This window comes from Saccopteryx leptura, chromosome X, assembly GCF_036850995.1.
Source record: "Saccopteryx leptura isolate mSacLep1 chromosome X, mSacLep1_pri_phased_curated, whole genome shotgun sequence".
In the NCBI taxonomy this organism is placed as follows: domain Eukaryota; kingdom Metazoa; phylum Chordata; class Mammalia; order Chiroptera; family Emballonuridae; genus Saccopteryx; species Saccopteryx leptura.
Genome location: NC_089516.1, coordinates 5,030,168 through 5,052,679, shown reverse-complemented (window position 1 = coordinate 5,052,679; position 22,512 = coordinate 5,030,168). Strand labels below are relative to the sequence as shown.

The following is a 22,512-nucleotide window of genomic DNA, read 5'->3' as shown; positions in this document are numbered from 1 at the left end:
GGACTGGGGCCGGAGGACCAGTGACCAGGCTCATTTATGTGTATTTCTATTGCTTAAAACACAAACTGAGTTTGGCTATCAATTGAACATTGTGACAAGGGAAAATGTGACTATTCTGTAGTTGGGATGTCACATGGTTTTAGCACATAGCTGTTCTCTAGGTAGAATTTTACATAGACCAGTGGTTCTCAACTACAGTGACTTTGCCCCTGTGGGACGTTTGGCTATGTTCAGAGACATAGTTGGTCATCACAACAGGTCGCGCTGTCTACTATAGTAATTTGTACCCAGGGAGGCTGCTAAATACCCTCCTGCACAGGACAGTTCCTTAGGGCAGGGTCATCCCAGCCCAAATGTCATCAGTGCCATGGCTGAGAAGCCCTGGCCTCGATTATATGTAGTTTCCAGAGGGCTGCTTCCAATTCTACCCCCCAGGTGTCTCTTTGGTATCATTTTCCCTCACTTTTTAACTGAGCTCGCCTCACTGCCTACAAATTCCTTTGGTTTGCATTCTCTGAGAGTCTATTTTTCTGGTCCAAATAAATAATGAGACAGCTGTGGTTGGGAAAAGCAGAGGAGGTAGTGCCAAAAAGCATTCCTTCAAACTTTTCTCAGCAGGACCTTTTTGAAGATTTGAAACCAGCTAGAACCCTCCTTTCGGCTGGGATGGAGCTGCACACTCCAAGGCTTGCTGGCGTGCAGGGCGCAGGCTTCGGGGTCTCTGGTGGCCCGAGACGAGTGTGCACAGCGAGCCCAGCTTTTCTGTCTCTGTCCAGAGGGTAGAAATCCAGCTATGTCTGTAAACTTACCAGGAGTCTGCACTGGAGCTCAAGTTCCTATAAATCACCCCGGGCTACACACCACCCAACGAGCAGGGGAACGGATGCAGCTCCTTTGTACCCACCAGGCTAGTCTTGCCTGCATCTGTAGAGGCATTAGAAGAGGCTTTGTCCTCAGAAGACATTTAGCAAGTTTCTCCTTTATTTCATACCTCAGTGCAGGCAATTTATTCTCCTTTCCAGTAATGTAATCTTTATAGAGTCTGCACGTGAAGGACTTAGCTGGTCATGCCCAGAGGCAGATTAAGGTCAGTTGAGGCCCCGGGCGCAGAAGAAAATATTGACCCTTACATTAGGAAAAAGTGTAAAGTTGGGGTTTTTCAGGACCTTTCAGAAGTCAGGGCCCAAGGTGCGCGCCCGGTGCGCCCACCGTTAAATCCACCTCTGGTCATGCCCCGTCCCGTATCCAGGTGCACCTGTGAACTAGGGCCCACTGCACCCATTCCCTGTGACTGCCCCACTAAGGGGTGAGCCTTTCATCTACTCCTCCATCAGCCATACTTCTGGGGGGCAGAGTCTGAGTGACCCTCACAAGTGAACATCCGTTGTCTTGCAAATACCTCCAGAACCATCTCTCATGATGCAGAGGCAGAAGGACCTGAAAGGAAGGATGTTCATTTTCTCGTCACCCTCAGAAGAGGGGTTCCGCTCTTAGCCACCCCTCTTGAGACAGCATTGGGCTTTGTGGAAAGAGCTGGAATTTGGGTTGGAATCCCAGCTCCATTACCTACCAGTCCTGTGAGTTTTGGACCATTTGCTTCCGTTCTGATTTTTAGTGTCCTTAATTGTAATATGAGTCAATCAGAAAGCTACCTCAGAGGATGAGTATGTTGATGTGTATTAGATAATATAGATGCTAAAATGACTCATACCGATTGTGGTGAATATTTATTTATTTTTATTGATTGATTGATTTTTTAGACAGAGCAGAACAAGAAAGACATGAATTTATTGTTCCACTTCTTCATGCATCATTTGCTGATTCCTGTATGTGCCCGGACCAGGGATCGAACCCGCAACCTTGGCGTATTGGGATGACACTCTTACCAACTGAGCTACCCGGTCAGGGCCCTGGTGAATATTTAGAGCTTACAGATGCTCTGTTTCTCTTTCCCTTTTCCTAGTAACTACGTTACCGTGGGCAGGCTGTTCCATAGATCTGGCCTGTCGTGTCACATCCCTCAAGCAGGCACCTCTTCCTCACTGCCACGCAGACACAGGTTAAGAGCACCAGTGTTGCTGTTGGGTAGTCCTGAGTGCAAGTTCTGAATTTACTACTCCCCCACTTTTGCCCTTGGACAAGTTGCTTAACCTCTTCTAAACTGTTTCCTCATGTATGAAAATGGAGGAAGTAATAGTGTGGACTTCATAGACCTTCTCTGAGGATGTAACAAGGTCACATAGACTAAGCATTTAGCTTGTAGCACATGCTCGGTAAACATGAGCTGTTCGTTACCACTGTATGTCTGTGTCACGGGGAAGTCGTGGTGGTTGGATTTAAAAAAGATAAACGTTCAAGAACTCTCTTGTGCACGACTTTCTTGCAAAGTTTTCAGCCTCATTCAGTTAATATAATTATTATGTTGTGCCATTCTGTTAAAATGGTAGTCCTTTGATATTATTTTCATTGAGGAATAACACATACACACACACATATACAAACACACAGTAATGTACATAAATATGAATGTGCACAAGTACAACTCAGTGGGTTCTTAATATGTAGACATCATGTAACCGCTGATCAGATCAAGATATAGAACATTACCAGAAGCTCAGAAGACTCCTTCATGCCCCCTTTCTGGCAATATCCATTTCCCCAAAGTAACCCTTTCTCTTCTATCATCAAAAATGAGTCTTTCCTTGCCCTGGCCAGGTGGCTCAATGGATAAAGTGTCCCGACATGCTGAGGTTGTGAGTTCGATCCCCTGTCAGGGCACATACGAGAAACAATCAATGAGTGCAAAACTAATGGAACAACGAGTTGATGCTTCTCATTCTCTCTCACTCTTCCCCCCATTCCTCTTTTTCAAATCAGTAGAAAATTTAAAAAATAATAAAATTAAAACATGAGACTTTCCTTGAACAACATTTTATTGTTATTATCTCTAGAAGTAATTTAATGTAAAATACTGTTTTATAACCCACATTCTCTGGATCTGATCCCCTTAATAGTAGGAGTTGTGTACTTCATTGGTCTTGGGTTCTCTCGGAACCAACCCCAAACCTCCATATGACTTCTGGCCATGGACAGTGCTGACAAGTCCTTGCAGTGTGCCCCACCCTGTGCTGTTCGCTTGGAATGAGACCAAAGCCTAGGAAATATGGTTCTGCCCTCAGAGAGACTCTAGTCTAGCTAGAGGAACAGGCCTTAAAATGGAACTCCACACGACAGTGAATGAATGAGTTCATGAAAAGCATGTCCTAGAGGAGAAATCTCCTGTTTTCTTGTTCTCAACCATCCTGAAGACCCTATTTGGTATTGGCCTCCCCCAAGAGGGTGCCCAGATTAACCATGCTCCATACCGATGGCTCCTTTGCTTTGGGGTCACTAGTGTGTGGTGGGCTGGTTGACACACCATCTGCTATTGTGTTATGTATGTCTGTGGGACATGGTGTCCTAAAAGGATGGTGCATGAAGTCCAGTCTCCAAGTGCCTGTTCCAAAATGCCTTTGTACAGGACATGTGACCCAAATTCGCTTTCCTGGTCACTGTCATGTGTAAGAGTGCACACCTGGGAATGGTTAGCAAGCATGTGCTCGCCACCATTGGCACTGTGAGACATCGCTGTGCAGGGTATTGATAATTAGGAAGCTTACATTTCTGTAAAATATGGAATGCACTTATTACACTTATTGCCACAAGGAACTAGTTGAACATAAACTGTTCTCTATGGTACCACCTAATATAACAGTCTCCTGGGCAGGTTTTCTATGATCTATGGGAATAGAAGACATTCTTCAAAAACTGGATACTCAGTAAGCAAACAGCTGATTGTTCACTAGGGAAAATAGAATTAGCAAGCGGTTTAGTTTCACAGCTCTGGTCACTTTCCTGAGGATTTCAAGTGAGAACATGGCATGCTAAATTAGGACGCCACCTCACAGTGTTGCACATCACCCAGCATTTCATCAGCTTCCTGTCAGTAATGTTCACCTGTCTAATTGAATGAACAAGAGAATATTTGTTGTAAATAGTTAAGCTATTTAAAAAAATCATAGGCTAGTATTCAAAAAGATCCCATTTTTCCTATAAGGGAGATTCATGAAATTGGAGTTTGATGTCCATATTATCCTTGTGAAACCATGTAAACTCTCTTATTGGTGAGAATATAATTTAATAAAACTATTCTTCTCACCAAAATTAGGGGATACTTTATTGCTTCATATTCATTTTGAACTATCCCCTAATTTTTGTGAGCAGTATCCTTGGAAAACAGTTTGGTGTTGCCCACTGAAGCCTGAGATGGCACACGTGCTGGCCTGGCGGGGTGGCTTCTACACATGTCCCCTGGAACTGTGCCTCTCAGATGTCCCTGTGAGCCGGAACCCCGAGGGCTTGGTGTAGCATGTACTGCTGGGCCCACCCCGGAATTCCTGACTCAGTTGGTCTGAAATGGGACCATAGAATTTGCATCTTGAACAAGTTCCTGGACAATACTGATGCTCTTTGTCCTAGAACTACGTCTTAAGGACCACTATCTTAGAGAGTTTCTTGCACATGTACATAAGAAGTGATGAACAAAATTTTTCAGAGACATTGCTCCTAATATTCCCAAGCTAGAAACAACTTAAATTTCCATCAACAGTTCAATGGGTTAAATTGACTGTGGTATATTCATACAAGAGAATACTGTATAGCAATCAAAATGAGTGAACTCCAGCTATCTGCCTCAACAGGACGAATTTCAGGAAGTGTTGATGGAAGTAGTAAATGAGGCAAGAAAGAATACCTATAGTGTGGTTCCATCTATGCAAATTCAAAAGCAGGAGAAAAAACTATACTCCTTATAAATGTATACATCGATAGTAAAACTGTAAAAAATAATAGAAAATTGATTATTGCAAAAATCAGACCAGTGATGACCTTGGGTGAGGGGGAAGGAAGCATATAAGGGTTTCTTGGTCCTAGTGGTAGTCTATACCAGGACATGGCTGTTGGTTATGTGTGAGTTGGCCTCCTAATTATTATTTAAACTGTATATTTATATTTATACACATCTGTATATATGATGTATCCCCTAACTAAAAAGTTGTTTTAGAAAATCATTCTATCTTAAAAGAAAATGTCTCCTATATGTATTCTGGTTCTTTGACAACTTGTTTGCATTGTAAGATCTGTCCAATGGTTATGAAAAATAAATCTTGTATGGTTTTATATATCATTTAGTTATTCTTCCAGGTCAACTACTAATTTTAAAGTAACGATAGGCTCTTTTAAAGAAATATACTCTCATTATAGTCAAATACATTTGGTGCTATGAACCTGTGATGAACAAAGTGTTACAAAGTCGAAGACCTGTCATTCCTATCTGGAGAACAGATTAGAATCTTGTGTGCTCAGTATGTTTATTGTCTGTGTGTATATAAGAAGTTATGGTAGTCCCTATAGCTAGATCGTCTTTTACACAGTGAAGATAAGAGCATACACATAATGAAAGAGTCTGATGGCTCTTTGCTGCAGTTGTAACTGATTTACATAATTTTCCCCTGTACCAATCTCGTGAGTGCAAGAGTAAAGACTCTTATAAACTATTTCCATTTTATGGGAGGAGAATCATTTCTGAAATATTTGTTTTTGCTTTCTGAAGGGAAGGAGGAATTGAATGTGCCTGTTGATTATATTGTGATATCTTTTGCCTCCAAAAATTCAGAAAGGAGGAGTTGGGGATATCCGCAGCCCCGTGAGGATCCCAAGAATGCTCATTTCTGTTTAAGAATGCATATTTAGTCTTGTCTTGATATCACAGTCTTGCTTTTACATGTTATTGGGCTGAGTTCTTTCTTTACTACACTTCTTAGTTTATCCCATAAAAAAAACAATTCTTAATCCTCCCTTTAAACATAAGCTTCTTTGTGGCATGGGCTCTGTTTCCCCCACTTGATCATAGTGTGGATTCCTGATTTGCACCTCCCACATGTTAAGTTGACAGCTGCATAATCCCAAAATGCATTATTGCAATGACGGTTGCCAATATTTTATGATGATATCCCAGGAATTCAATTGCAGCTGCCTCTTGATATGAATGGTATCTTTATTATTTGGTGAGTTAACTAAATGTATTAAGTGCAATTGTTGCAAGTACAGGAGGCTAAAAGAATATATAATTTACTTATTATAGTAAAAAATTAGAACCAACCCAAATACCCATCAGTGGGGGAATGGTTAATTAAATCATGAGATATAGCTATTCTATGGAATACTATGCAACTATTTCTCCTATTTCAAAAAAGAAAACACATCTGAATTTATGTGTCAGGGTCCCAATAAACCACTGGATATGTACTGTTTCATTTAATTCTCACAACAACCCTATGAAATTCCCACTATATAGATGAGGACACTGAGACTTGTCCAAAGTAACACAGTTAGTAAATGGTGCAGCAATAATTATGTCTGAGTTTTCTAACCCTTAAAATCATCTCCTTTTCCAGCTACACTCTACTAGCTCATGAATGCCAAAGCCATGTGTACTGTTGATTCTCCTTTTATGAAGCCTTGATTCAAGATAACATTGGTTTATTTGTTTGGTTGGTTTTTGCATAGTCCCTTCACTTTTTTTCACCCAGCCCCCCACCCCATCCGCTCTGACAGCTGTCAGTCTGTTCTCTGTGTCTATGAGTCTCTTTCTATTCTGCTTGTTAGCTTCTGTTCATTAGATTCCACATATAGGTGAAATCATATGGTATATTTGTCTTTCTCTGATTTACTTACTTATTTCATTTATTTACTTAGCATAATACAGCTCATAGACACAGGCAACAGTATGGCGATTGCCAGAGGGATATGGAGATGGGGAGAGAGAGAGGAGGGCAAAAGGGGATAAATGATGTTGGAAGGAGACGTGATTTGGGGTGGTGAACACACAATACACCATACAGATGATGTATTGTAGACTTGTGTACCTGAAACCTATATAATTTTATTAACCAATGTCACTCCAATAAATTCAATAAAAATTTTTAAAAAGATGACATTGGTTTGCATAAACATGAAGAAAAGGTAGTGACTCATCTAATAGTAAAAACAAACATCTAAAAATGTCAAAACTAAATTACTCTGGAAGGAGGTAAGTTTCCTGTACTTTCCAAGATTGAAACAAAATTTAAGAGCATCCACCAAGATTCTAGTGATGTGAGCAGTCCAAGTCAGGGATTTTCTTGCATTTTCAGAGACATTCCTCTGTTTAAAATGTCAAATTATGAGTGAAGTAAGTGAGAAGTCATGCTTTTGCTCAAACGTAATTATTGATAATGTAAAATATCACTTGTATGCTTGTTTTTCCAACTTTTCATTCTTTTCATATTTACAGATGGCCAAAAGCGGAAGAAATCTTTGAGAAAGAAACTAGATTCACTAGGGAAGGAGAAAAACAAAGACAGAGGTAAGGGACACAATGGAATAAAGTGAATACATCTTCCATGGAGCACAATGGTTGAATTTGGTGGGGTTTTTGAATTACATAGATTTACGTGGTTCAACTCTATTATGTAAACTGGATTTCTAAGATGGAATGTCATTAGGACTGTTTTGGTCTACTCCTTTGTGTTTGAGTGGCCCTGTACCGAATTGATGAGTTCAACTGGTTTGAGCAAAGTGTGACTTCAGGCAAGTTCATGGTTCCAATTATTATTCTGGCTCATCAGCTATGCATAGAGAGAACCTGGGTTGAATGGCCATGGATAGCATCTCTAACACTAACCAGCTGTCTGGAAAATGCAGATATTTAGGCATGGCTAGTTGAATGAGAAAGAGTTTGGATTCTCCTGCCATGGCTACCAGAAGGAAGCAGTGTCATCCTTATGGGTTACTGAAGACGAGCCATTCTCAACGTTCTTATGTTAGATCACACCATGCTTATCTTTGCCCTATGTGATTTGGGAATTGTTGACTCTCTTTATACTCTTTTGTGTTCCCTTTACTTATTATAGTGAAAAATTAGAAACAACCCAAATACCCATCAGAGGGGGAATGGTTAATTAAATCATGAGATATAGCTATCCTATGAAATACTATGCAACTACCCCCCCCAAAAAAAGAAAATACATCTGAATTTATGTGTTAGGGTCCTCATAAACCACTTGATGTGCACTGTTTCAAACTAATATTCGTTGAGCCCACACAAGGGTCACCTGGCCCCCATTAGCACAGTAGAACTTCTTTGTGGCTTGGTTCTGTGGTCCCATATGAAATAAGTGCTGAATAGTGTGATCATATGATGTATTTTTACCTTCTGTGCCATAGTAAATGAGTGAGTAAGGAGAGCCATATGCCTCACATGGGAGTTCTTTTATATAACTATTGAGTTTCCACTTGAAGAGTAATGGAAGGCAATAAAACTGAAGGTATGAAGGTAAATGCATTCTGATCAGTATTGGATAAGACGTAGTCCCTGTCATTGACCCCAGACTCCCCTCCCATTTCTTAAATCAGTGGTAGTCAACCTGGTCCTACCACCCACTAGTAGGCATTCCAGCTTTCATGGTGGGTGGTAGCAGAGCAACCAAAGTATACATAAAAAGATAGATTTCACTATAGTAAGTTGTTTTATAAAGATTTATTCTGCCAAACTTAGCGAAAATCTGACATAAAGTACTTGGTAAGTAATTATTATTATATGCTTTAACTTTCTGTAATTCTGCTTTATAAATTTTATAAAGTAAAGTTACTTCCTTACTTTATAAATCACCATTACTGTGGAACTGGTGGGCGGTTAGAAAATTTTACTACTAACAGAGATACAAAAGTGAGCGGTAGGTATAAAAAGGTTGACTACCCCTGTCTTAAATCATGCCTAGAGAGTCATGACATTTGGTTCTTCAGAATAAAAAGAAATAAAGAATTTTAAAGAATGGAAAGCAAATGTTTTATTTCCCATTGAGCATGATTGCTCAATCTTGGGACATTTTGGACTGGATAAAATTTTTGTGGTGGGAGCTGTCCTGTACATCGTGTAAGGTGTTTAGCAGCATCCCTGACCTCTAGTCACTAGATAGATGCCAGTAGCACTTCCCCCAACCTAAATATATTCATACATTTCAAATGTTTACCTCAAACTGCAGTAAAGGAAAAGAAAAATGTCTGTGATTTTCTCTCCCTGACTGCACAATAGAATAATCTGTGGAACCGCCCTGGCCGGTTGGCTCAGCGTTAGAGCGTTGGCCTGGCGTGCGGGGGACCGGGGTTCGATTCCCGGCCAGGGCACATAGGAGAGGTGCCCATTTACTTCTCCACCCCTCCCCCCCTCCTTCCTCTCTGTCTCTCTCTTCCCCTCCCGCAGCCAAGGCTCCATTGGAGCAAAGATGGCCCGGGTGCTGGGGATGGCTCCTTGGCCTCTGCCCCAGGCGCTAGAGTGGCTCTGGTCGCTGCAGAGCAACGCCCCAGAGGGGCAGAGCATCGCCCCCTGGTGGGCAGAGCTTCGCCCCTGGTGGGCGTGCCTGGTGGATCCCGGTCGGGCGCATGCGGGAGTCTGTCTGACTGTCTCTCCCCGTTTCCAGCTTCAGAAAAATACAAAAAAAAAAAAAAAAAAAAAAAAAAAAGAATAATCTGTGGAACCTTTAACACTTTCAATGTCTAATCCCATGCCTGAGAAAGTCTGATTTCATTGGTCTGTAATGAGTAATTACAGACTACTAATGTACAACTTGTAGGATGAGAACTTGGGTCTGTATGTAGCAGTAAACCTAGCAGGGCATATGCTGTCTCAGTGGGCCCTGCTGCAGAAGTAATGAAGATGAAGGGTGTTAACTCTTGTCCAGCTACCTATCATTGTCTGAGAAATTATATTTTATTTAATTGGTTCTTGTCCTGACTTTTCAATTAATATTAATAACCAGGGTAGCTTTTGCAAACTAGTTTTATTCATTCTCTTCCTGCCGCAGACCACCTTTACCTTGCTAGATTAGGGTAGTTCTCACTGTTTATGGAGTACATTAAAGGGATCATTCAGACTATTACTAATGTGTAATTTTTAAAGTTGGTTTCTGCTAGGATGATGATATTGATACTGGGATTTGATTACTCATAATGTAGACTTTAGGTGATTCTTCTGAAGTGTCCATTCGGGCTAGGTAAGCAAAATGAGTATTTTTGTGGCAGATGTTCGAGTTCTCACAACAGAGAGAGATGTATGTATGCTTGCTTATATCACAACAGCCGGAAGCAAGGCCATGGGTGGCCAGGGAAGGACAAGCCAGGGGAAGTAATCTACCTATATGCACTGGGCTGTTGCACCTTTGTGTGTGTTATATGGGCTCAGGGAAAACTTGGCCGTGTTCTGTTGGGCTGAACAAGGAGCTGGCTGGGGGAAGGAACAGGTCCTTATGATTCCGAAGGAAAGACATACTGCCCACCTAACTGAGGGGAGAAATATCAGGTTTCACGGCAAAAATAAATAAGTAAGTAAGTAAAGGAATAAATAAATAAATAAATAAAGGTGTTTTTCTTTTCTGTTTTTAAATAGCTGTGATATTTAGAAAGATGTTGTCCTAGGCTTGACCAAAGCTTCATTCATGGCATTTTTTCTAAACATAAAGTTCTGTCCATGTCAACACATCCATCCTATGGATGTCCTGGGAACCAGAGTGTGAGGAGGCAGCACGCAGGTCTTGCAAAGTGGGTCACATTATTTTCTTCCATTTGAATATTCGCATTTTGGTTCAAAACAGCTGCACATGTGAAAAAGGATAATCATTTGGATCCAAGAGTAAAATAAGGAAAACAGGAAACTCTAAATGACCTCTTGGGTTAGATCATCTAAAAATAAATACGAGCAGCTTATTAGAATTGAATTGCTTTCCCAATAAAGAGTGATTCATTAAATGTTTGGCACACCACCATATTAATTGATTCAGTCAGAATGAATCATGTCCTGTATTTTATTTAATTGCTTGACATACTATAAAGTAGATCATGTGACACTCCTGCCTCCCTCCTGCCCCTTAAGCAGTGCCCATATAACTTTTGCTTTCCATATGGAAACTAACTTAAGATTGATGCTGGTTCAGAAAACATATTCATACAAAATAGTTCCAAGCCCTTAATTTCTCTTAGTAAAATTACGTGGCAAACAAAAAACATTTTTTGAACATTTAGAACTTTAGATAATTTCTTGCTTTGTATCAAAAAGGAATCACTTTGGGAATAAAGGTTTAAAGATGACTAGTTTGTTCCAGTTAATGTAGTTCCTAATAAGAGCACCAGGGGAATGGGTTTTATTATGGCTTAAGTCTGGGAGCTGTGTCCCCTCCCCACAGGATGTTTTCAGATCTTGCCGTATATTTATCAACATAAAATCTGGGGATTGTTCATATCTGGCACCTTTCTTTATGCTGAAATTATACACGCCATATTTTATTGTTCTTGACTGTCTGGGTAGGTTACTATATGTGAGCTGTGATGTAGCACTATATAGGAATAATTGTTACAACTTATTTTGCATCATTAAATAGCACTAGAAAACTCAAGTATCGGTTATAACTATGTAGGAACTCTGAAAGAAAATGTATTGAATGCTGTTATTGACTGCTCTCACTGGAGACTTCAGAAACAGCAGCAATGTGATTCCGGGAAGAGGAGGAAGGGACTGCCGTATGAGACTGTGGGCCACCACACAGCTTTTGGTCCGTATGTTGAGAGTGTTGAGGCCCCAACAAAGTATAGTGAGGAGGGGGGGGTGGCTTAATGGTGTGTTTAAACAGAGTGCGACACTGCAGTGTAAAACATGAACTTGGGATGGGCTGACAAAAGACTGGAGGGAGGAAGCCTGATTTAAGAGGGGGAAGCACCAGCGCTGAGGATGAGGTCCAGGATGCAGGGGAGGGAGAGGATGGGAAGGCGGCATGCCGGAGAAAGTAAGAGGGGTGGGGAGGGTCACAGAGATGTGAGGACAGGGAATCAGCTGGGTCATATAAGTAGACATCCAAGTCATCTAGGATGATGGTAGATTGAGGAAGGATGACAGCCATGAGTCAGTCAGTGACAATAGAAGATAGCAGTGAACAGGTGACAGGGGGAACCTTGCAATAGCACGTTTCTGCCACAGGGAGGGAGGGGGATGATTTGGAAGTTGCAGTAAGGAGTCAAGGGGGTGGCATGCCACCCTCTGAGCCCACAGTTCCTGGGTAGGGAAAGTAGACAGTCACAACTAATGAGAACAGCAGGAGAAGCAGTCTCCTTGGTGAACTTATACCATAGATAAGAACATGATACACATTGTCCCTGGCCCCTGAATATTGGGTCTGGGGTAACGTCCTTAGGGTATTAAGACCATATTGTCAGCTTTATTCGCTGGTGTCGTCTCAGAGTCTCTAGGTTCCTTTTTCCCCTCTAACAGAAGAGCTTTGGACCCACAGAAAAGCGTGGGTGCTCAACATTGTATTTACACGCGAAGAAGAGTTTTGCTCAGGATACCTGTGATGAATTCTTTATTTCACAGTAGCCATATTATAAGAAGCAATAATATTCAAGGAATCCCGACTAGAATTTTACAGAAACTAGACACTGCAACAAAAGTTTAGAGCCGTAAAGAGGTCTCCTTTCTGAAGCTTGTAAGAGCCCTCAGGAGAAGCAACAAGAACCTAAAGAGACTATATTGGAACCCTATGACTGAAAGAATAATCCGAGGCAAGAAAGAAAACCTATTAGAAGTAGAAGTCTGTTATAGGTGGGTACACCTCTTGAACAAGAATAAAGGAGCCCTGGCCGGTTGGCTCAGCGGTAGAGCGTCGGCCTAGCGTGCGGAGGACCCGGGTTCGATTCCCGGCCAGGGCACACAGGAGAAGCGCCCATTTGCTTCTCCACCCCTCCGCCGCACTTTCCTCTCTGTCTCTCTCTTCCCCTCCCGCAGCCAAGGCTCCATTGGAGCAAAGATGGCCCGGGCGCTGGGGATGGCTCTGTGGCCTCTGCCCCAGGCGCTAGAGTGGCTCTGGTCGCAATATGGCGACGCCCAGGATGGGCAGAGCATCGCCCCCTGGTGGGCAGAGCGTTGCCCCATGGTGGGCGTGCCGGGTGGATCCCGGTCGGGCGCATGCGGGAGTCTGTCTGACTGTCTCTCCCCGTTTCCAGCTTCAGAAAAATGAAAAGAAAAAAAAAAAAAAAAAAAAAAAAGAATAAAGGAAATAAAATTTTAGAGAGAATAACTTCACTCTTTAGGGAGTGAATATGTTTAGGGAGATATTCCAGCTGTTTAATTTGTATTCAGTTATTCCAATTTACAAGTAGAGTAATAGACTTTCGGATATTAAAAATGATAGATTCCAAAGGAAACCTATTTTACCTCCTTTTTCCCTCTAGGGATATTAAAAATCTCTCAGTAAGACTTGTTGGTTTTCCTTTCATAAAAAACATGGCTGGGAGAGAAATCAGTAGTCCCCATCTCATATTAAATTTTGCTACGAGCATGCCTATATGAGCAGACACATGTCACTTGATATGTATATCAGTGTCCTTTTGTGGTTATTATCCCCTAACAGCTTTTATATATTCTTTGTAGCTGTCCATCTTGTTATCCACATGCTTCTAGACTTCCCCCAACCATTGTGACAACTAGTCGGTTAGTCACATAGACAAGAGAGTGTTAATTTGCATAATAAATCCCAAGATGCACAGCAGGTGGTCTGGTTTGATCCCCTTTGGTATCTAATGTTGCTAGTAGTAGAGGTCTTTTATCAGTAGTGAATATCGGATCTTGCTACCCTGTCCACACTGATCACTCAAAACAAATTCCTAAATTACTTTTTTTGTATTATTCTACACTACCTAGTTTGTTGTAGAGAAGAGTAAGCATACCTTGGAAATCCCCAAATGCTGAAGTCTTCATTTCCCACTTCCAAATGAAATGCATGCTTTTGCTGGAAACGGAGGTGCAAGTTTTCCAGTGCTATTTGTGCTTTTAATGTATACTGGGCCATTAGCTCAGTGATGATAGAAATGTTGCCATGGATCAAAGAAGAAAACCTCTGAAAGCCTCTTTCTACCTGACCTAATGATAGTTTTATTCTTCAAAGAACAAACTTTAGAAGTGTTTTCTCTTGGTCATTCTGGTTTTATTCATAGGGGTTATAAAAATAATGGAGAGGCTAGACTCCAATTTGCTGCTGTTAGGAGACCGAATATTGAGTCTAAAAGGAATAACTTAATTTGATTTTTAATGCTTTTCAGCATGAATCGAAAATGTTTCCAATAAAATGTGTGGTGCTAAGGTTTGACGTGCTTACAATGCAAGTGTATACAAATTGTTACAGAGGTCCAGAAAGCAATGGCATGTACGACTCCAAGTAAAGCCGTAGATTTCTGCATCGTGCTCCTTCCCCACAATTGCTCCTGCTAAAGGATTGAACAAATTGTGGCCTGAGCCTTCACTGTATATTTAATGGTGAGAGACCACTTGCACATGTGGCCGGCAGAATGGCTAGAGTGCAGATCATGAGAGGACAGCCCCAGCCTGGCCGACAGAAAACAGCTCGTGGGGGCAGGCAACACAATGAGGAGAGAGCAGACATCTTCCCAGATTGCTCCTCCGTCTCCCAGATTATCGTTTCGTGTGCTGGCTCTTTCACTGGGAACCTCAGAGTCTCTCTACTTCACTGAAATTCAGTCTTCGCTTCATGCAGCTCTGTATGCTAGCATACACTAGACACTAGTGGATTTACTTACATAATCTCACTGCACCCCTCCACCCCTCTCTCAGAACCTTCACCCTACATTTCATAAGCTTTGTACGCCCCATTGTGTAGTCTAACGTGGCATGGAATAGGTATTCAATAGAATGAATGTATAATGTATTAATGCACAGTCTTGCCATGCCTTGTAAGCTTTGGGGGTTCTTGAGACATAATTTGAAGGTGAACAGTTTGTAAAACTGTGTACTTCTGAGGATAAAGTATTTTATACACTCTATCAAAAACATCACATTTCTCTACAAGGTTATTTCTTTTAAAATATACTTGAAATATGGGGAGAAAAACTAGAGGCTAAGATTCTAAAACCAATATTCTTCATACATACTATCTTTCTTTATCGAAGGGGCATCCTTGGCCACTCTGATACACACAAAAGTCATCTGCATATCTTGGACTGAGCAATCAGTTCTTCCAACGGCAGTCATTTGAACCTGTCTTCCCTGAGGTCTGAAACATGAGTAAGAGTCTTCACTGGTCCAGTCTTCCTCTGAAAATGAGTGTTTGTTTTCTGATTCCAGAATTCATCCCGCAGGCATTTGGAATGCCTCTGTCCCAAGTCATTGCGAATGACCGGGCCTATAAACTCAAGCAGGACTCACAGAAGGATGAGCAAAGGGATGCGTCGGATTTCGTTGCTTCTCTCCTCCCATTTGGAAATAAAAGACAGAACAAAGAACTATCGAGCAGTAACTCATCTCTCAGCTCCACCTCGGAGACACCAAATGAGTCCACATCCCCGAACACCCCCGAACCGGCTCCACGGGTCAGGAGGAGGGTGAGTTGGCCAGTATTTTCTCTGATGCCAATGCTAGGACAACTAAAGATGTATAAGGTTATTTTTTGAGCCTTTGCTCATGTGCAAGCTGGAGATGTCATTTGTGTCCAGGTATCTGCCAACAACTTCATTCCTGGAGAAATTATACTGGCTATATGGTATGTGGGACACCCTCAAAGCCTTTCCCTGATCCCTCTCAAAGCCATTGGGTGCCCTCCATGGTTACCCGTATGCCCCATGATATCCTGAACATTTTACATCGACATTGATCCTGGTCTATGGCAATCTTCTGTTGTATTAGGGGACCCAGACATGAGACTCTGAGGCTTGAGGGCAGGGATAGATGTTTTTGGTAATCTTTTCATCTCCAACTGAGAGCCATGCCTGGCCCAGTGAATTGCTGCTGGTCTTCATAAACAATGAGATTTTTTCCTTATCAATGGAACTTTTTTTTCTTACACATAACCATAGAAGTACATGTGTGTATATGTATGTGTATATGTATATGTATGTATGTATAATCAATACTGGTATGGTACCATTTATTAAGTGAATACTATTTCTAGATTCTTCACTATTATTTGACATTTTAAATTTCACATTTCAATCCAAGAGTGTTGCGTTTTCAGGATAACTGGTTGGTGATTGGCTGAGTCACTTGCTGAACATCTCTGAAACTCCCTAGGTTACTGGAAGGACTTTTCTCCTTTTTTTTTTCTCACCTGGAGGCCCCAAATCTCTGTCACCTCCAGCCATTGACTACTGCACTAGTTAAAGCCCTGCACTGCATACTTGTCACTTGAAATTCTTATTTCTCAGTAAACCGCCAGCATTCAGGGCCTCTCCAAGATAGGGGGTACTTGAGCAGCTTCTGTTTTTCAAGGTTTGTTCTTTTTAAGGATGAGGAAATGACAACAGTATTGGACATTTGAATTTGCATGATGGAATTGTTCTTTGAGTCATGTCATTGTCTCTCAGACTGTCTGCATAAACCATATATGGTAATAACAACAAAACTCTACCTTAGAATTTTCTAGGTATCTAGGGCCACACAGTTGGCCTCCCCAGCTCCCTCTCCTCTGTTCAGGACTCCCCAGGAAACCCAGCCGACTTCTTCCTCCACGCTCCATCGAAGGGCGGGTGGCTGTGCAGACGTGGTCAGTCCATGTCCCCTCCCTTCAGCCTTCACCTCTACTAGCACGCTGGCCCTCTCCCTACCTACCAGTGCCACGGCTCTGTGCTGAGGCCTTTCTCTGAGGGCCAGCGGGGCCCACCCATGCGGATGACAGGCTGCAAGTGCTGAGGCATTAACATGACCTGCCTGCCCCTACCAGAAGCTGCTCTTAGCCAACGGCTCTTGTGACTTGGAGCCGAGATACGGCAGCCCCCACCACCTCAGCAGGGCTAGCTCCGAGATGCTTGATCTGCGCTGTGTCCCAGAGGTCCTCACAGAGTTGGACTCCGGCTGCCCTCAGCACTCATAGGCTTGGTGACGTTCCCCCACTGGCTGCTCCCCTTCCCCTTCTTGTTTTCCCGTTCCCTGCAGGGCTCTCCTGGGGCCACTTTCCCAATCAAGTACTTCGTGCTACTTCTGGAAGCAAACAAACTAAGACTGTTTTATGGAATCCTCCTATTCAAAAATTTACTTCCTAGAGTCATAGTTGAGGGTATTATATATTATTATTATTCACAAGACTTCTCTAACTACCTCATTTGTTGAATATATGATTTTTTTGTTTGTTTCAAACAACAAAGTGATTAGCTCAAAATATTTTAATTATGCCCTGGCCAGCTAGCTCAGTGGTAGAGCGTCGGCCCAGTGTGTGGAAGTCCCGGGTTCGATTCCTGGCCAGGGCACACAGGAGAAGTGCCCATCTTCTTCTCTACTCTTCCCCCTCTCCTTTCTCTCTATCTTTCTCTTTCCCCTCCTTCATCCCAGGCTCCATTGGAGCAAAGCTGGCCTGGGCACTGAGGATGGCTCCATGGCCTCTGCCTCAGGTGCTAGAATGGCTCTGGTTACAATGGAGCAACACTCCAGATGGGCAGAGCATCACCCCCTGGTGGTCATGCCAGGTGGATCCTGGTTGGGTGCATGCAAGAGTCTGTCTCTCTGCCTCCCTGCTTCTCAATTCAGAAAAATACAATATATATATATATATATATATATATATATATATATATATATATATATTAACTATATATTTGCCATCTCTTGTCTTTCATTTGGAAAATATTGTCTGTTGTTTAATTTGAAACTACCATACCTTACACTGTGTCATACAGATTTACTAACTTTTTTCAAAAGATGTTTGTTTTTTTAATATACAAGCAGCACAGTTAAATGAAGCCATACCAGTGGAAGTGTGACCAATAGTTACAGGTGGAAGGATTTCTGGATGGCAGGCAGGGAAGCTGTTTCTACTTTCTCCATCTGCACTTTGTTCATGTCTACATGTGATTTTCAGGGTGCAATGTCGGTGGACTCGATCACAGACCTTGATGACAACCAGTCTCGGCTGCTAGAAGCGTTACAACTCTCCCTGCCTATGGAGGCTCCAAGCAAGAAAGAAAAAGCCAGAGATAAGAAACTCAGCCTGAATCCCATTTACAGACAGGTTCCCAGACTGGTGGACAGCTGCTGTCAGCATCTTGAAAAACATGGTAAGCACACTTGTCTGGTCATTGAGCAAGTACGAAAGACTTTCATTGATTTAAGCTTCATTTATTCAAGCATCTATTTTAATGCTGTGTTCATTAGATCAAACTCTGGGCCAAAGTGTTTTTTTGTGTGTGAACAGAGTTTATAGATGTGTTTGCTTAAGAGATTACTGGGCTAGCCTGACCAGGCGGTGTCGCAGTGGATAGAGCATCAGACTGTGATGCAAAGAACCCAGATTTGAGACCGTAAGGTCGCCAGCTTGAGCATAGGCTCATCTGGTTTGAGCAAAGCTCACCAGCTCGGACCCAAGGTCACTGGCTTGAGCCAAGGGATTACTCGGTCTGCTGAAGGCCCACGGTCAAGGCACATATGAGAAAGCAATCAATGAACAACTAAGGTGCTGCAATGAAAAACTGATGATTGATGCTTCTCATCTCTTCATGCCTGTCTGTCTGTCTCTATCTATTCCTCTCTCTGTCTTTGTAAAAAAAAAAAAAAAGATTACTGGGCTAACCAAGATTTTGGGGGGAAAATCTACTTGGTGGCATACATACTTCCCAGACCCCAAGAGTTTTCAGAAGTGACCCTTGAGGCCAGGCAATTTAAGGGAGGGCAAGATCTTTTGACTATGTCTGTCTCCAGAGCCCCCTTCAGACAGATCAGACCCACTTTTACCTTTTCTTCTACAATGAAGTTACTCATAAAGCTTCCCTTAAAAAATACAAGTCAAGTTTCTTAAGAAAAGATTTGAAAACCATTCTTTAAGTGAATAGAAAATACAGTTTTTGACAACAGGTTTCTATATTACTATTTAAATTTTTGTGGAAGGATGTCCACTTAAAATTTCTTTACAGTGACCCTTTTGGCAACTCAATGCCAGTTAGTATGTTGACTAAAAAATACTGTATAGTTCTTTAAAAATTTTACTAAAATTTAGACTTGGCTCATCAAATGGCCATTTTCATAATCTAAATTTGTTTGCTATAGTGTCAGCATGCATTTTAAACTGCTTCTTTACTATAAAAATAATATGCTCATTGTAATAAAAAAGGGAACAGAAAAGCAAAGAAAATTCTCAGGCTATTATTTAGATGTAACGTAACTACTGTGAACATTCTAATTTATTTCCCTTAATAAAATAGGGACTTCATTAAATAATATTAAGGATATATCTAAATCTGTTAATCAACTCATTATATATGAAATAACTTGATAATATGAGTGGCTTAATTATTTAATTATGTATTCATATTGAAATTTTATTTGTTTATACAAAATTTTAATATATGTGTCTGTGTACATGCGTTTATCTGTCCCTTCTTGGCAGGTAAACTGGAGGTAAAAGAAAATGGCCTTAGTCGTTTTGAATTCTCAGCACTTAGTATCATGATTAACACACTGTAGATGTTCAATAAATATTGCTTGAACAGAATAGTTTTAAAAAAATAGCTTAACAACTAAAGAGTAAAGTACTGTGACTGTGTAAATTCAGGCTCAGTTTCATTATGAGGTAGAGAAACAGGCATTTGGATAACTATTATTTTCCCTAGAAAGTATATAGAGAGTGAACTGTAAATATTTTAAAGACTTCTAAACAAGAAAATTCTACTCCAATCATGTAAGACTCCTGGTTGAGCAACTGCCTTTGTGAAAGAAAATTTGGTATGTCTTTATTTTCTTTTTGAAAATAAATAATGATTTGTAAAATAGCATTTTATTTAAGCTGATTAAAAAACAGGGCAATTCAGTTGCTTTTTTGGAATGGTTCAAATGCAGTTTCAGGCCTGAGGGAAGAGGACCAACTGGGGAACCAGTTCTATCCCAGGATTCCCGGGTGCTCAGACCAAATGGCTGTGGGACAGGAAGAGGCACGTTCAAGATCAAACAGTTATTAATCTCGTTCGCTTTAAACCAATGGGGAAAAAAAGCAGAACTTCAAAAAAATTTTTTCATAAGACTTTGTGTGCCAGTTTTTGAAATGGGTAACAAGAGTTTGATTCACTTTAGCCTTATAAATATTTATCAAAGGTCTTTTTATTCTCTCCAGAATCCGTCTTGACATTACCTAGCCTCCATATATATTCCTGTCCATCACCCTTCCCCAAGCACATCTCATCCAAATGTGCTTTCTGTAATGTCAGGTCAGAATTCCTTAAGCATCCTCAATTTCCCAGAAGCACAACATTTTTAGAAAAGACAATATAATGGAAAGTCAAACTCTGTTGTATTCCTGGGATTTAGGCCGATTCTAGGGCGGGGCCTCCTGCTTATTATGCCTACCTGCCCTTGTTACTTGAATTTCCTAAGCCTGAGGTTCAGGTGCTCTGGGTCTAGTTTTCATTTCAGTTTCTGATGAAAAGGAGAGAAAGGCGACCACATTAATTTCTGGGACAGACTCGGCAAAGTCACATTTCTTTGCCAGATCTATGTCGTTTTTTATGTACACGTGTTTTTCTCAGTTATCATCTTAAGTCAAGGTTCCTGAATGGCTAGACCAGGGGTCCCCAAACTTTTTACACAGGGGGCCAGTTCACTGTCCCTCAGACCGTTGGAGGGCCAGACTATAAAAAAAACTATGAACAAATCCCTATGCACACTGCACATATCTTATTTTAAAGTAAAAAAAACAAAACGGGAACAAATACAATATTTAAAATAAAGAACAAGTAAATTTAAATCAACAAACTGACCAGTATTTCAGTGAGAACTATGCTCCTCTCACTGACCACCAATGAAAGATGTGCCCCTTCCAGAAGTGCAGCAGGGGCTGGATAAATGGCCTCAGGGGACCGCATGCGGCCCACAGGCTGTAGTTTGGGGACCCCTTGGCTAGACTGTATTTTCTCTTTGAGAAAAATCACTGTGAGGCTTATGTCAGAGAACAGCATTGGCATCTGAATGCTATCATTTGCTCTACCCCCAAAAAGTAAAAAAATTAAAAAAAATATTTTTTAAAACTTAAAGTAGATAATCAATTGCGACATATAAGAATTTTAACAATTGATTACTGACTAGTTATTTTATAAATTATGATAATTTTTACCAGTGAATAAGTACTATAGTTGAGAAAATCTATCATAGAAAGGACACATCTGAACAGCCCGTGGAGGAGTCAGCCAAATGAAGACTCTTACCTGTGTATAAAATGCCCTTATTTGATATATCATTTATATAGTAATTTCAACTATCTGAAAACCATCAGAAAATAAGAAAATAAATGTGGCCAAAAGGACAATTGCTGAGACCTCCTATTGTATTAAAATTTTCCATTTTGCACAAAGAAGACTCACTCCGTTCAAGGAGGGCATATTTCTCTTTGTATAATAGTCAATGACATAGGATTCTGAGTAGCGTATATGCGTTATTTGATTGAACCATTGTCTAAGTTTTGAAGTGGATACTTATGCTCATTTTGCAGATGAACAAATACAATTCTGGATTTGATTCTAATAGCTTGATTATCCTGTTTTCAAGCTCTCAGAGCAGTAGAAGCAATAAATTAGGCGGGGGTTGGACTCAATTATGAGGCAGACACAGCAATGACAGAACAAGTGGGTCCAGAAATCTTTTGAAATTAGATGCAAAGTAAAATCCCACCCAAGAGAGCAAAGCACCAAGATAATTAGCTTCTCACCATGATTCTCTCAAATTACTCTGCAAATTCAGGATACCATTTATAAGATACAGAAGTGATAAATGGGATATTTATGTCTGTTATCATTTCTAACTAAAAAACCCTGGGAAACCAACTAAAAAGTCTTTTTTTTTTTTTTTTTTTGCATTTTTCCGAAGCTGGAAACAGGGAGGCAGTCAGACAGACTCCCGCATGCGCCTGACCGGGATCCACCTGGCATGCCCACCAGGGGGCAATGCTCTGCCCCTCCGGGGCATTGCTCTGTTGCATCCAGAGCCATCCCAGTGCCTGAGGCAGAGGCCACAGAGCCATCCTCAGCGCCCAGGCCATCTTTGCTCCAATGGAGCCTCAGCTGTGGGAGGGGAAGAGAGAGACAGAGAGGAAGGAGAGGGGGAGGGGTGGAGAAGCAGATGGGCGCTTCTCCTGTGTGCCCTGGCCGGGAATCAAACCCGGGACTCCTGCACGCCAGGCCGACACTCTACCACTGAGCCAACCAGCGAGGGCCAAAAGTCTTATACTTAATACAGCATATGCCGAGATCATAAAATAAATAGACAAAAAGATTGTGCTAGTCAGAACTTCAGTGGCAAGAAAGAGGAACCTAGATAAAACTAGGCTAAGCAAAGCAAAGTACCCCACCAAAAAAATCCTATCTGCAGACTGGAAATCTGAGTATTATATGTAGATTTCAGGAACAGTTGGA

The 22,512-nt window shown here is 41.4% G+C and overlaps 1 protein-coding gene across 3 annotated transcripts in view; it reads left to right on the top strand.

The window, feature by feature from the left end:
* ARHGAP6 (Rho GTPase activating protein 6) overlaps positions 1-22,512 on the top strand; it is a 457,788-nt gene that overhangs the window by 386,569 nt on the left and 48,707 nt on the right. For all 3 annotated transcript variants that reach the window (XM_066356904.1, XM_066356905.1, XM_066356907.1), the window contains exons 3-5: positions 7,373-7,444; positions 15,260-15,516; positions 17,982-18,177. In XM_066356904.1, coding sequence (XP_066213001.1) covers positions 7,373-7,444; positions 15,260-15,516; positions 17,982-18,177 — 525 coding nt within the window. The remainder of the gene's footprint in view (positions 1-7,372; positions 7,445-15,259; positions 15,517-17,981; positions 18,178-22,512) is intronic.